Source organism: Eupeodes corollae, chromosome 2, assembly GCF_945859685.1.
Source record: "Eupeodes corollae chromosome 2, idEupCoro1.1, whole genome shotgun sequence".
NCBI lineage: Eukaryota > Metazoa > Arthropoda > Insecta > Diptera > Syrphidae > Eupeodes > Eupeodes corollae.
The window spans coordinates 110,061,235-110,076,924 of record NC_079148.1 but is presented as its reverse complement, the minus strand read 5'-3'; the positions used below and the strand labels follow the sequence as shown (position 1 = coordinate 110,076,924).

The following is a 15,690-nucleotide window of genomic DNA, read 5'->3' as shown; positions in this document are numbered from 1 at the left end:
ATATGCCATGAACCAAATTTAGTAACGATTTTAAATGAAAACTATAACTGATGTCTGTAGTACTCGTGGCATGCTGGTTAGTGCGTTGAACTGGATTTATATTTTGAAAGACACATAAATGCTGCTCTGACAAGGACCAGAGGAGCCTTCTCTCTGACGAAACGGCTGTTTTACAGCAGCTAATTTGCTACATGGCCCTCATACGACCGATGATCGTTTATGGTTGTCCTGTGTGGTTCAACGTTGCCCCTTCCCAGATGCAGAAGTCTCGGGTGTTCGAGCGGCAGTGTTTACGACGCTGTACCGGCTTATATCGAACAGACAAATCTTCTTACGTGCATTACTATTCCCAAGAGGTCCTATACAAGGGGGCTCGAATCAACAGAATTGACAATTTCGTGATAAAATTCGTTGGAGGTCACAGGCCGTTCTAACCGAACGATGAGTATTTCGATTTCATTCCACCAGAGGCATTCCTCTTTTTATATAGATGCGGTCTGATACACGACAGAAGTTCCGCTAATCTACCACGCCAGACGACGAACTGTGGATAGGCGACTCCTGTACAATCGGGACGTCATGGAACAAGGCGGAGCAGAGCTCCTTCGGTTCAGTAGGGCTGTGTCCAAACGGGACCGAACTGATAGGATGAAGCAGGAGAACCAGTTTTGGTGGCTTAAATCGGCACTTGATAGTGGGTAGTCGGGATGGGGTTTGAGCCTTGGCCGGCTTACATACTTGTTTTATAGTTTTAGGGTTTATTTTTAAGTAGAATTCGTATGGTGGCAAAAACAAAAAAAAATATAAAAAAATATAATAAAAAAAAAATTGATAAGAAAAAAAGGACAAAATATGAAAAACAAAAAATGTTAGATAGTTAGATTTGCTCCTGTGGTTGTTTTAGTTTTAAGTAGTTTATAAGTAGAATAGGTAGTTTAAGTTAGTTTTGAGTTTTATTTTAGGGAATTAAATTTAAAGTAGTTTTTAAGTAAAAAATAAAAAAGGATATTGATATTATTTTTTTTGTTTTTAATAAATACAAACAAAAATGGAATTGAAGTTAAATAGATCTTGGCATTAGTATTAATTGTTATATTTTAACTTGGAGTGTCCGTATGGTGCATGGGGTAAGTAAGTTAGTTGTAAGTTATGGATAATTAGGCTAGTTTTATGAATTTTTGTCTAGCTTTAAGATAGTTTAAAGAAATAATGAATAAAAATGAATTAAAATAAAAAAGTGAGTTGGACTGTCATGCCAAAGGTCTTGCTTTTTTTCACGGGTGCTGCCTCTTGCGAGGAATTGACAAATTCTCCAAGAGTAATTCTTGTCATGAAAAGTGCTTTCGCAAATTAGCAGTTCGGGTTCGGCTTAAAACTGTAGGTCCCCGCCATCCCTGATATTAGTACTCGTACACAGGAATGGTTGAGAGTTGCAAGCCACTAGGCCCTAGTTCTCAACGGACTGTTGCGCCACCCAATTTATTTTATTCATTATTATTTTATAACTGATAACTAAGTAGCTAGCTCTTAACATATCGTAAATCGAATTATTTTTTTTTGAAATAGAATAAAAGCTTTAGTTACAAAGGATCCAAAATTATATTTTTTGATTCATCAAGAATGGCTCTTCAATATACAATGAATCAATGTTGTTCGCTGATTCCTAGTTCTTTTCATCTTTTTGTTGGTAAAATTAGAAAAGGACCTTTTTCAACAAAAATAATCTATACAGGGGAGATAGGACGTTTGCTTCTCACTCTGATCTCTAATAGGGTTTTGTTCTCAAATTCAAAATGCTCTTTAATATAATCCACTAAATAATCTCATCGCTAACATTTGAAGATGATAATACGGTATAACTGTTTAGATGTAGATAACAAAAACAAAAAAATGTCAGTAGTAGGATGCAACGGTCTTTTTGGCTGTACAACTGTTTACGACAAATTCTTTAAGGAATTTCAGTGACTTCCTCATTTGTTTAATGTCATTGTGTAGTGAGAGTATATCAATTACTACTTTTGTGCATAAAACCGTGATTATCGTGAGTTTTTATGGAGGCAGAACATAGTGGCCACGGTGACATTATCAAGTGCAGTTTTGGTTTACTTAATTTTTGTATATAAATCGTACAACCCCACCTTGAAAGCTCTATGATAATACTATAAATTTTATATACTAAAGTGCCGATGCTTTGGAAACAACTCAGAAGGTCTGATCTGAATATTCTCGAACAGAGTACAGTAGCCACCTTCACTGTAATGCCAGCAATTTCTTTACGCCACTATATGAAGAAACTTTTGGAACTACATCTTTGTAATTTGTTTATTTTGTTAAACTTTATAATCATAATTGTCCTAGTTTCTTTAAAAAAAAATCTTTTCAAGTCGTAGAAACATTAAACAAGAGGCCGTTTTAAAATTAGTTATTATTTTTTCTACCAAACCTACAAGAGGGGAAGCATAGCTGAATCAATTTTAAGAGGGCTTTTTCTGTAGGTATATGAATCGACCAGCAGCCCATACATTGTATGTCAATGGTCTTACAGTCGAACTTCCATAACTCGAATATCCTTAAGTCGAAATTCCCTATAACTGAACATTTGATTTTTCAAACGTACTTTCATGAATTTTGCCATCCATAATTTCTCTATAAATCGAATTTTTTAGATTCTGTTTGATGCCAAATTGTCTCTTTATTTCTTTAACTGGAACTTTTTCTTCTATTGGTCAGATCCCATTTTATTTAACCTCTTTTTTGAAATAGGTAGTAGGTAGATACATTCTAAATTCCTTGCTGTTATTTCGGAAACCCCCTTTTGTTTCACTTTTTTGAAAGATACTTGAGTTTACTGTGATTAATTTCTGTAGTTTTGTTTGAAGAAGAGGGATGGCTATTCAGAGTTTGTATGTCTTTCATTTGAACTTCGGTTTTGAACAGGTTAAGTAGTTGTTAAGCGCAAAAGTTCCCAGTTTTGTTTATTTTTTTAGTTGGAAAACCAGCAATTTACGAATTTAAAATGTCAGCAAGAAGATCAAAGCATCTAGAGAGTGGTGTCAAAAAGAAAATCGTAGCCATAAAATATGGAAACAGAGAAAAACAAAAAAAATGCTGAAATTTCACAAAACGAAAAAACTTTTGTCTCATTTCTTTAAATCGAAGTTTCTATAACTCGAATTTTTTTTTCATTCATTTTAAGAGTTTGGCTTATGGAAGTTCCACTGTATTATATATCACAATAATTTGCATTTAAATTCCTTAGCAAGTTTTGCGATTGTGATTTAAAGCTATACAAATATTTTATATTCAATTTTGATATTAATAGCTAAGAACAAACCAGTGATCTATTTATTCCAATGAACTTCACAAAATAAATTTGAATTGTTCCTCTTATTTCTAGTGCGACATCTGTGCTCTCAAATCAAAATGAAAACAAGTTCTATATTCACCCGACAAATGAACATGCCTATAAAAATTTTATATCGAATCTGTCAGCTGTCATCCACTTTTTTGTTTAAATTTTGAAATAAAAATAAAAACAAAACCATTTTCCTCACCCAAATCCAACCCCAAACCTAGGGAATTCATTCCGTTGTCATAGTCAAAAATATAAACTATTTATTCATTAATATTATTCTAGAAAAATCACCTCGTTATAGTGTGGTTTTAATTAATTACAATTTGTGTTTGCTTTGTGACAATAAATTAAGGGCCTACAAGGTTATTAAGTACAAAAGAACAAAACTATAAATTTTTGTTTACACTTATAGTGATTGTTATATTTATATTCATAAAAGTGAATATAAAAAGAAAAAAAAAGTAATTCATGATCATACAACAAAGCTTTTTAGTTTATAATAAACAATTATCTTGATCTTAACACAGTTTGACTCTTCTAACATTTAAAATACAATGTAGGAAAACGGGTTTCCAATGCATCCTCAAACTAATTAATTGTTTAAAAATTCATATCACCTATCTCTACGTGCAAAACTTTTTTTATTATACTTATAAGATAACAAAAGCGTTATCAACAAAGTAATGTGTAATGTTTTTTCTTTACATATTTAATAGTTTGAACTTCCATCAAAGGTCTATTAAACTATGACGGAGAGCTTAGAAACCGGAAAATCCAAGGGGTTTAAAGATGCCAGCGAACTAACAAGTGAAAAGCCCACTAGAGATGTGAGTCATTGGATAATTTAAAATAATAGTTTTTACTGAGCAATTTTTATTAAAGATAAAAACCTTTTTAGTTTGTAGAGGTCACAATTCCACTTCCGTGGGGACACATATCTGGCAAATGGTATGGTCCACAGAATGTTCGCCCTATTCTGGGTCTTCACGGATGGCTGGACAATGCTGGAACTTTCGATACTTTAGCACCTCTTCTCAGTCCGCATGTAGCTTTCCTATCGATTGACTTGCCAGGCCATGGATTATCGTCACGCCTTCCGGATGGATGCTGTTATAATATGATGGATAATTTAGTTGTTATTCGAATGATTATGAATCAATACAATTGGGATAAGGTATCCCTGATCGGCCACTCCATGTCGGGTATAATTGCTTTCCTCTTCGCAGCAATCTTTCCCGATAAAACTGAGATGATAATATCGATCGACGCCTTAAAACCTCATCAGCGATCGATAGAAAAGACAATAAATACATTAGCAAGTCGATTAGAGGAGTCCATAAAAGAAGATCAACGCAATCGCAGTAAAATCGAACCACCTAGCTACACTTACGAGGAATTGATTGAAAGGCTATTCCATGGCTCTATTCAATCAGTGCAGAAAAATAATTGCAAGTACTTATTAGCACGTAATATCCAGAAATCAGAAAAGAACCCCGAAAAGTATTTCTTTTCTCGAGATCGAAGGGTGAGGTTCTATAATTATGCAGCTGCACCACAAGATGTCACAGTTGCTATGGCCAAGAGGATAACTGCGCCACACATGTTTATTAAAGCTTTAAGCTCAAGCTATTTTGAAGATAAACAGTATTACGATGAGGTGCTAAATGTTCTACTCCAAAAGAGTAATTTTGAATATGTTGAAGCTGAAGGAACGCATCATTTGCATTTAAATAATCCTGCGGATATAATCGATCCAATCAATAGGTTTATTGACAAATTTGGACCCAAAAGGGAAGTGTTAAGTAAACTTTAATTAATTATTTTTTTGGGGATTTCTGTTATAATTAAAAAAGAAAAAAAAAACTTTTTTTTTAGGGAAAAATTGTTTTTAGAAAATTGTGATTTAATAAACTTTTATTTATATTCGTATACAATTTTTCAAGTCTTTTTTCGTGGTCTTAAAGCACAACTTAAGACTTACATATTTATTTGTTCGATCTCATTTCACCCATTATCATAGCAACAATTTAGATTTCTATAAACTCTTTCCACTAAGCGATTGCATTGAAAGATTGCTACGCATGCCATGAGTACGTATAAACTATATTCATATTACTTTAAAAAGACTTACATATGTGCTAAGAAGTTAGGTATTAAATACCTAAATGGTGTCCTTGCATAGAAAATGCCTAAAAAAGTTCTCATTTTGTAGAGACAACAGAATTATAAATCCAATAGTAATCGGCGATGTAAACATTAGGTTAGGTGAACTGCAACAAGATATTAAAAAAGTGCATAAATCAGTTTTTCATTATTAATTCAAGAGGAAAAGAGTTCCTGTGGTTCTGCGAAGATAATGGCTTAATTATTTTAAATAGAAGAACCAAAGGTGACGAAGAAGGAATCCATTCATGAATAATGTGCGTAACACATTGAATGATATTTCTACTGTATCGCAAGAACTACTGACGTGCTTGGAACGATTTAGTGTATAGGAAGAGATATGGTCTGACCACATGCCAATACAATTCTCCCTAAAGCATATTTCTATACCCAGTACCACAACCAAGTTTAATTTGTTATCGGAAAAAGACTGACTACAAAAATAAGCTTAGTTTTAATTTGCAAAAACTTATAATTCAGATGGATCCAATCGAGCTAAAGGACTTAACCGATTTAATAAAGAACTCAACAAATGAACAGTGCAGAAGCTCAAAATTTAAGCCGAAGAATAAATGGTAGAATTATAAGTGCGAAACAGCCAGGAAAAAAAGTTATAAATTGCTCAATATTTTTCGGAAAAAGATGAAATTATAAGTATTCTAAAAAATGATAAACTAAACAAAGCACCAGGAGAGGACAGGACTACCTATGAATTCTTCATACATTCAACAGATGACTTCTTGGAGCAACTGGCAGCAGGATTTAATAGGATGTTGAACGACTGCAAAGCAGAAGAAGCCTTTGTGAAGACAAATATTTTTCCCGTATTTAAAAAAGGGGATACAATTCAGCCGAGTAATTACAGGGGAATCTCCTTTATGAATAGTGTGGCCAAGATTATGATCGGAATTCTCAATGAGAGGCTGTACTCATGGGTGGAGGCAAATATTATACTAACAGAATTTCAGGTGGGCTTTAGAAAAAAATATTCGACGGTGGATAACATTTATAATCTGGCATCAATCGTTCTTCTGAAGTTCTTAAGAAAATTGCTTATCTACAAACTACACACAATAGGAGTTTCGACAAAATTTGTAAACTTAATAGAAGCCATATACTCCAATACACAATCAGCTGTTTGGACGGGAGGAGAGCTCTCCGAATATTTTGAGACCCTTTTTGGAGTTAAACAGGGATGCTTGCTATCACCGCACTGTATATAAACGATTTGCATCAATCTTCAGGAGGAGGACTCTTTATTGACTTGTTCAACATAAGGATGCTGCTTTATGCAGACAATATGGTTATACTGGCGGATGATGTCACGGTCTTGCAGCAGATGATAACGGAACTGGAATGTTACTGCATTAAATGGAACCTAGAAGTAAATCTATCTAAATCTTAGATAATGGTGTTCAGAAATAGTGGAAGGTTATCTAGTCAATAAAATTGTTAAATGGAGAAAGAATTCGTATTGTCTCCAACTATACTTACTTAGGAGTTTTACTTTCAACAAAGTTGTCGTTTTTAAAGCACGTAGAAAAGAAAAACACTGCAGCCAAGAACTCCATAAACTCGACGTGGAAATGCTTTCTGGCAAAAAGAAATATCCATTTAAACACCAAATGGAAACTATTTCATACGGTGCTCAGATATAGATATAGGGCTTTGGAATGTTCGAAGAAGTGAATAAACTTCAAAGCTATTTTTTAAAACGATTTTTTAAAATTGCCTACATTTACTCCAAACTACTCTTTGGCAATGTAAACTGGGCGGAGGTCGGACACTACTATACCCTTCATCTTCACCTCAGATATATATCAAAAACAATATTCGAATACAGTGCAACAAGACTGCCGCATCAGCTAACAAAAATACTTTTGAGGGAAAAATTGTTCTGGTAAAGGAATTGAACAATCTTGGATATTGGTTTGGACTGCGTTGGGATGAGAGATCTATTTTTCAAATTGATTGGATCCAAAAATTCAATGATCTATTGCGGCTGTTGAAATCAGAGGGTCAACAAGAAAACCTACGAAGGGCATCTGAGAGCAGTTCGCGCATCTACAAACATCTGGATCATTTAAGAGGACAGATTTATATTAAGGATGGTTTTGAACTAAACAAGATCACCTGGATTTTTAAGGTAAGATGTGATTTAATCAAGCTTAATGGAAACGGATTTGGCCAGAAAAAAATCATCCAAAAACAGGTGCTCAATGGAGAAAACAGCACCAGTTTTGAAGGACTTGCGAATTTTATCACGTAGTCTTACCATACCGAAATGAACTAGTGAGAGAATATAACCAGTAAAAAATGTCCTTAACATTATCACCAAATTTTGATTTGAAACTAATAATTGTAATAATACGTACGTAAATTCAAATACCCCACAGACGACGTTTTGTCAATGTCGTAGTTTTGCATTTTTAACTTCAAAAGACACTTAACATCTTATTTGCAAATGTTAACTTCTAGATATTAAGTTTGAAATAAAAAACATTTTACTACTACTTGAAAATGTTGTTGCCCTACTTTTCGAAATATCTTTATTTTTTTTATTTTATTTTAAATTTTTGTTTTGAAACAATTTTTAAATGAAAAATATAGAAAGAACAAAAATGTTCGTTATACATCTTCGTCATACTATGAAAACTCCTTAAGTCTGTGTTTTTCAAAAATGGTATAAACACGCCAAACGTAGTCAAAAGATAATATATATATTCTGTTAAAATTCGCTAAGCTCTATATTCGTTTGTTATTAACTTATCAAGACTTAAAACTCCTAACATCTCATAATTTGTATAATGAATTCAATGCGAATATCTCAAAACACAAAAAATGGGAGAAGGAAGTTTCAATGGAACTGCGACAATTTATTCTTTGTTTCATTGCATCATCCAAACATATGTACCTAGTAAAATCAAACCATCAAAACAAAACCTGAAAAAAAAACAATAATTTTGTTTTGTTCAAAATAACTCTTCTACCAAAAGCTCCTTTTTTTAAGCTTCAATTATATTTTTATGCATCCGGATTCTTAATCAATATTCAAAAAATAAAACCCTAACTCGTTGATAACTTTATAAATACAAGTCAAGCATCTAACTGACTTATCAACAGGGTTATTAAAATTTTGAATGTTCATTGGCCGAATAACTGTTGATGGTATGAAAAGAAAACAAGTTTCTTTTTTTGAATGCAATTTGAATAAATATGCACATATCACTCACTCATTTGTTTGCGTTGATAACTCGACTTGACCAAGTCATATAAATATTTTTCAAACCATAATTATTCAAGAAAAATATTGTTGTTTTGTTTTTTTTTTAATCAAATGATTTCAATTTTATTTCTACGGATAGTAACTGACATCTTACAATTTACGTCCCAAAATGGATTCTTGGGTTTGTGGGTGAGCCAAGTTCCATTCGACAGCGCGGATGATGGCAGCTGGGATTGGTGGAGGAGTTGGCAAAAGATCTCCAGATGGATGGTAACCATCAGCATCGGCGGTGTAGGTCAAAGCGACGGTTTGTCCTTCGGGTGAGATGTATTTGTATGCTCCTGAGATAACATTGGCATCACCAGCTGAGTTGGCATCAATACCGTTTGAGGTTTGGTAAGCCCAGTGGAATGAATCACCTGCGGGTGAGATCACATTTTCAAGAGCCTTAGTTTCAGCGGCAAAATCGTCGGAAACGGCAGCAGCCAAGCCAAAGAAGGCAACCAAAACAATCTAAAACAATACAAAATAATTTAATGTTAAAAGAAAATCTTTCAATTCAAACGAAAAGTTAGTTATATTTATGAAAACTTACGAATTTGAACATGTTGATTTTGAGTAGTTTTCTTGAAGATTCTTGAGAAACTGATGTCTTATTGTGATAGATTTGCAGCTTATATACAGATTAAAAATTTCGATAAGAGAAGTCAATCTAGTGGCCATCAATATGATGATTTAGCTGAAAGCATGTTTTTTTTGAGAATTCAACCGGTTGCATTTTTAAAATCTAGAATTATTTATCCTTTAAGTTGCTTCTAGGAAACTTGTTTTCTTTAAAACCTCACAGTAACTTGTTTAATGGTAAATAGTTTCGGAGAACTTAAATTTAACTAAAAAATATGAAAAAGGTTATTGCAGAGCGTGGATTTTATCAGAGTAACCAATAATTGGGGTGTTGTTATATTTCGTATACATTATGTAGAATAACTATTTTTACTTAAATATATAAGTGATAAATACCCGAACTTGTAGCCATTGCTCCCATATTAAATTTTTAATAATTCTGTAATTTTGCAAACTCTTCCACTATTTTTTAATTTTAAAAGCAGAAATCATAGACCTATTAAAGCTCAGTTTGTTCACTGCAATTTCTATCGAGTTTACTATGTAGAAAATATTTTTTTGTCGTTGTTGCTTTTCATTATTATGTATTTTATTAAGCTTATTTTGCGTATATATATTGAGTTTTATTTTCAATGTTTTTTTATGGGATAAATATGATTAAATGGCTTATTTTAACTTAAAAAATATAAAAGAGGATATCATGCGTCCCACATTGATAACTTCACATTCCTGTCGATATTTTCAAAAGTTGTACAAAATATGAACACTAACATATTGCCCAAGATAAAAAAGTTTGAAGTCAATATCTTTCTTCGTTCTTAAGTTATTTGATTCGAAAACCATTTTAAGTTGTTTTTTAAAAAAATCAACCCAAAAAATTAACAACAATATTTTACATATGTTTAAATAAGTTTGGTTGCAAAATATGTTTTTATTTCCGAGATATTTTAGTTGAAAACCAATTGTCTTCCCGTAACATTTTGAGTAAAACAATGTTCTTTTAACTTCGACACCCAATGAATATGCAATTTCGAAAGGGGCCCATGTCGGATATTTTGTCACATATGTTTTTTTATAGTAATGTGACGTAAATGCTTGTCTACACCCATCAAGATCGAAAACAGCACATCTCTGGTATTAATTCTACTATAAACGTCATTGCCTGTATATAAAGGGTGTCCCAAAATTAACGCAAGATTTGAATTAAATAGAAAACGCCGTTTTTAGTCTTTTGATAGTTATATTTTTATTGACTCGTAAAGTATATAGGATAGGGTTATGTATGGAATAACACATCGGACAAATGGCCTCCACGTCTTTGCATGCACATGCGCACTCTTTTGTTCAAATTTTCCATGACCATTCTGCATAAATGTGGCTGAATTTCGTTGATGCAGCGTTGAATCTCCTCCTTTAATGCACGGGTGGTTGTGGGCTTGTTGACATAGACTTGTGATTTCAAATAACCCCATAAAAAGAAGTCTAATGGTGTTAAATCACACGATCTAGGAGGCCAATTTTGATCACCGAAACGAGAGAGTACACGACCTGGAAATGTCTCATGCAGTAATTGAATTGTTTCACGGGCTGTATGACATGTAGCATCGTCTTGTTAAAACCACATATTGGACACATCAATATCATCCAATTTTGGCAGAAATAACTGTGTAATCATGTCGCGATATCGAGCACCAGTAACAGTCACTGCTTGACCAGCATCATTTTCAAAAAAATATGGCCCAATTATGCCTCCAGCCCAAAATCCACACCATACAGTCACGCGTTGTGGATGCATTTGTTTTCCGACAATCACATGTTGGTTCACATTAACCCCAAATGCGGCAATTTTGGTGAATGACAAAGCCATCAAGATGAAAATGTGCTTCATTGCTTAGGATGATTTTGCTCGAAAAATCAGGGTCCATTTTTAAAATGTTCTTTAATAATGAAGACACGTTGTTCTATCGTGTAACGCTCCATTTTTAATAACCCTATACTGTAAGCTGTCAAATTGCTTTTTTCTGAGGGTTGCCAACACTTCACTGCACAAATGGCGGCAAATCCAAATCTTGCGTTTTTACAAAAAAATAAAATGTAGGTATGCACTAGTTTGAAAAATAACCAGGGGAGTCATTCCGTAATTTTCAAAACGATTATCATTAACGATATCGTCAATAATAATTTGCTTCACGAAGCTTTGTCACTATCGTCTCGTCTATCGTTTTCAAAGTAAGATAACTGAACTGTCAAAATGAACTCAATGAAAGTTAACGATTGTTCGATAACTTGAAAATGTTATTAAACTTGGTTTTTGGAAGTTGTGCAAATTTGCAACAAATTGGTTTTTACTAAACTTAACACCTATTTTGTGGTGTTTATTGTTACTGTCACCGTTTTTATTTTTTACCGCCTACGATGTAACTATAATTTCAACATGTAAGTTATTTATGTCTGATATTATTAAAATTATAAAGGCATCTTTTGAAAAACTTTGAACTAAACTATAATGGTTTATATTATTTTACAAGTGAAAAAGAAAAAACAAAAATGCTTAAATATAGGTTGGAAGAGATAGAGGGTCTGATTTAACTCTTATTTGTTTCCATAACCGTATTAATTTTTTTTTCTGAGTTTTCATTTTCACTTTGTAACAAAACTCAATTACACCGAAACATTTGTATTTTAATTTGTTTAGCTATCGTGCACACTCTATCGTTTTGGCAATATCACTCTGACGATTATCCTCTTACGTAAAGTGAGACTATCGTCAAAACGCTATCGTTTGAAGATAATCGTTTTACGGAATGACCCCATAGTTTTTTTTTATTCCTAAACGTTTTAAATTTCCAGAGATGCGGCCTTTTCGAAATTACTTATTCAAATTTTTTTCGCATTTAATATTTCGGAACTGATAATCGCAAATAAACTTGTCTTTATTTATTTCATCCGTTAAATGCTAATGGTAGTAACAGCAGTAAAATAATAAATAAACTTAAATCTAAAAACACGTTATTGATTGCATTGTGAATAAAATCTAGTTGAGAAAGCACTTTTTCATGACAAGAATTACTCTTGAAGGTTTTGTCAATTCCTCGCAAGAGTCAGTACCCGCGAATTTTTTTTTTTTTTTAAATTAAGGTGGCAAGCTTATTTTGCGTATATATATTGAGTTTTATTTTCAATGTTTTTTTTTGGGATAAATATGATTTTATGGCTTATTTTAACTTTAAAATATAAAAGAGGATGTTATGCGTCCCACATTGATAACTTTACATTCCTGTCGATATTTTCAAAACTTGTACAAAATATGAACAGTAACATAATGTTTTTATGCTGAAAATTTTTTTTTGGAGGCAATATCATTTTGTATTTACAAAAAAAAATCAAAAAAAGTTAGTAGAAGGTTTTTTTTAAATAATGCGAAGTATCACGGCACAATTTATATTATACAGGATCCGGCAAATAAAACCTCCCGTATTTTTAAACGTTTATGTTTAAAGCTATTTATAGCTAAAATGGTAATGATTAAAACTTAGTAATTATTTTTTTAAATGTAAAATGGTGTAGTATTTAATTTAAAAAAAATCAATAAAATTTGTCTGTTAAATTATTTATTTATTTGTCATTGCCTTTTAAAATATGGGAGATCTTTTTGCCGGACCCTGTATGATAGCTTAATTAAGACACTTGCTTCTTATATCCATTACAAATATATAAAAAAAATACTCGATTATAAGAAGCAAATATTGTGCAATTTTCAAAGACCCAACAGTAGAACAACTTTTTAGATAAATTTAGATATTGTAATAATAATTTTTATTTTATTGCATATGGGGCCGTTTGAAGCTATCAGTAAAATCCATCAGTAAAATGTTTGTTTTTAGTTTTTGAACATGTTACAGATTTATTTCTAGAAAAAGATTAATGCAATAAGATGAATCCTATATTAAATTTTGTTTTTCCAAAAAGAAATAATGCATTTAAAGTCTTAAATAATTTATAAATCCATTTTAATTTTTTTAATGATGCAATTTCATTTTACTGAACAGCTGACCCCCAAAAGCCAAAAAAATTCCTATTCGTTTTAAGGGCCAGTTATAGCTATCATTGAAATCGATTCGGATTTTTTTTGGAATCGATATTTGACGGTGTTTCCCTTTGACTATAAATGAAAATTATATACGATCGATTGGAAAACACACAAAGAATTTTTTTTTGAGAAAAAAAGTTTAGTTGCACGTTAATTTTTCTCTCTAAAAATGTATTTTCAATTTTCCGAGCGGACATTCATTTTCCTGAACAACTGATACCTTTATGACTAAAAGTGAAATGAATTGTTCCACTGATTTGTGTTCCAATTTCTGGAGAGATTTATGTCAGTAAACATTTTTTGGTGGATTTCAATTAGGACATTTTTAATGATAGCTGTAAAAAAAATTCCAATATTTGTTTTCAATGATGAAAACCAGTGATAGCTATAGCTGGCACCTTACTGTTGGTGGTTCAATGTTTTACTGTTCCGATCCCATCATTAAAAATTTTACAAAGTTTTTACGTAAATTTACTGATTGCTTGCTATAAACGCTCATTAGTAAAACATTTCAGATTCCTCCTGTTTCAAATTATACTGATGGATTTAACTGATAGCTATAACCAGCCACTATATCTTGTGATTATGATTGTGGCATGTATCAACATTTTATATATCCTAGTTAAATTGACCACAACATCGGAATCTGGAACACTATTCCAATTTTCATTAATGGAACAAAAAATCATTTTTAAGATTTTATTCCTTTCAAATCTTTGAATAATAATAATAATAATAATAATACAAATCCAGGGTTTTTACACTTACATAAGGCTTAGTAGCAATACTTTGGAATACATATTTTGACAAAGTGTTTTCACCATTTAAAGTGTGTTATCATCCGTTCCTGAAGAAATTTTGGTCTGCCTTTCTGATTGTACTTTATAAGTCCACCAGAATTGTTCAAGGTATTCGGAATTGACTTGACTAGTGTCGATTTTTTCCCACTTTATATTTGAACTTTCGGGTATTGGTTGACTTGACATACTAGGGATTCTTCGTTTCACACCTCGAAACCTATTTATTGCTATGCCTTTAATCATTACGAATTTATGTAAAATCATAAGAAGAACATAAAGAGATAATAACATTAGTTTTAAATTCATTTTTTGCTTCAAAATATTATTGAAACGAAAGTCTTTTAGTGACTGCAGTAAAGCCATGACTTTGCCTCTTTTTAAAGCCTTTTGTATTTCAAAATTACTTTGACTCTTATATAAAAGTTAAGTTATTTTTCAAAATCATGACTTGAAGTCAAATCGGACAGGTTCAGACATCATAACAGACTTCATTTGCAGTCAACTGCATTTTTTGAACGTACATTTTGACTAAGGCAGCTAGTTAGTTTTTCAAGTGTCGTGAATTTCAAATTCTTAATAAATCACGGAGTAACGAAGTTCAACTTTCAGTTAAATGAAAAAAAAAACAGACTTTGGCTTGATAGTTAGGAATATTTTTCTTGACTAACTTTCTAGTCAACTTCATTTTTTGGCAGTCGACTAATCAGATCCTAGAAACCTAGTAACTTTCAAGTTTCTCATGTCGTCTGACCCTGACCAATGACTTCACAAAGATGATCATGGTCGTTTTCATTTAAGATCTCTGTGGCTTTGATCTACCTTCATTATCCAGAACACAGTGTAAATACAATATGTATACACTTTTAATTGTAAATCGCGACAAAGTATTAGGTAGTATCGTTAAAACTAAAGTCTTTTAGTGACTGCAGTTAAATCATGATTTTGTCTTTTGAATTTCAAAATAACTTTTACCTTCAAAATACAAGCTAAGTAATTTTTTGCCATGACTTGAAATCAAATTAAAAAGTTAATTGACTCAAATGTTTAAAGTCATTTAACAGTCAGTAAGTCATTTAAATGCAGTCTTTTGAATTTCAAAATTGACTTGCATTTTAAATTGAATTTTAAGTGACTTTATAGAGTCAGAAAGACTGAAAACAAATTGACCTTTAAACTGTACGAATGGTGTAGTATTATTTTTAACTTTAAATATTTACAATAGTTGGTATAAGTTATCATAACCTGCAAATTTAAGTTCAAAATGTATGAATTATAATTATAGTTATTAAACTTAACCCAGACAATGGTGACTTAGGTTTAAACTTGAAAAGAACTTTGTATGTGCGTAAATGCTTAACAATTTCTAGTGAAACGTTGATATGTATGCATACGAAGAGTATTTTACTGACAAGCCCCAAGAAAAAAGAAGGTA

General features: G+C 32.0%; 2 protein-coding genes across 4 annotated transcripts; one reads left to right on the top strand and one right to left on the bottom strand.

The window, feature by feature from the left end:
* Nucleotides 1-3,509: 3,509 nt before the first annotated feature.
* On the top strand, nucleotides 3,510-5,289 carry LOC129947781 (probable serine hydrolase). 3 transcript variants are annotated; one of them, XM_056058477.1, is made up of 3 exons: nucleotides 3,510-3,717; nucleotides 4,072-4,182; nucleotides 4,254-5,289. In XM_056058477.1, exons 2-3 carry the CDS (start codon nucleotides 4,102-4,104, stop codon nucleotides 5,166-5,168), a joined length of 996 nt encoding a protein of 331 aa, XP_055914452.1. In that variant the 5' UTR covers nucleotides 3,510-3,717; nucleotides 4,072-4,101; the 3' UTR covers nucleotides 5,169-5,289. The 3 variants fall into 3 exon arrangements, with proteins under 3 accessions (XP_055914452.1, XP_055914453.1, XP_055914454.1); XM_056058478.1 differs by having other exon boundaries at nucleotides 3,510-3,816; XM_056058479.1 differs by lacking the exon at nucleotides 3,510-3,717 and adding an exon at nucleotides 3,840-4,035 and having other exon boundaries at nucleotides 4,090-4,182.
* Nucleotides 5,290-8,834: 3,545 nt separating this feature from the next.
* Nucleotides 8,835-9,491, bottom strand: LOC129946943 (pupal cuticle protein Edg-78E-like). Its single transcript, XM_056057327.1, has 2 exons — nucleotides 9,340-9,491; nucleotides 8,835-9,257 (listed from the first exon to the last, which is right to left on the bottom strand). The coding sequence occupies exons 1-2, from the start codon at nucleotides 9,349-9,351 to the stop codon at nucleotides 8,895-8,897; spliced, it is 375 nt and encodes a 124-aa protein (XP_055913302.1). The 5' UTR covers nucleotides 9,352-9,491; the 3' UTR covers nucleotides 8,835-8,894.
* Nucleotides 9,492-15,690: the final 6,199 nt, after the last annotated feature.

Bases quoted from the DNA above. Each gene is read 5' to 3' on its own strand.
- LOC129947781 (XM_056058477.1), top strand. From the start codon at position 4,102: ATGACGGAGAGCTTAGAAACCGGAAAATCCAAGGGGTTTAAAGATGCC. The intron at 4,183-4,253 runs GTGAGTCATTGG...AAACCTTTTTAG, and splicing joins GTGAAAAGCCCACTAGAGAT to TTTGTAGAGGTCACAATTCC.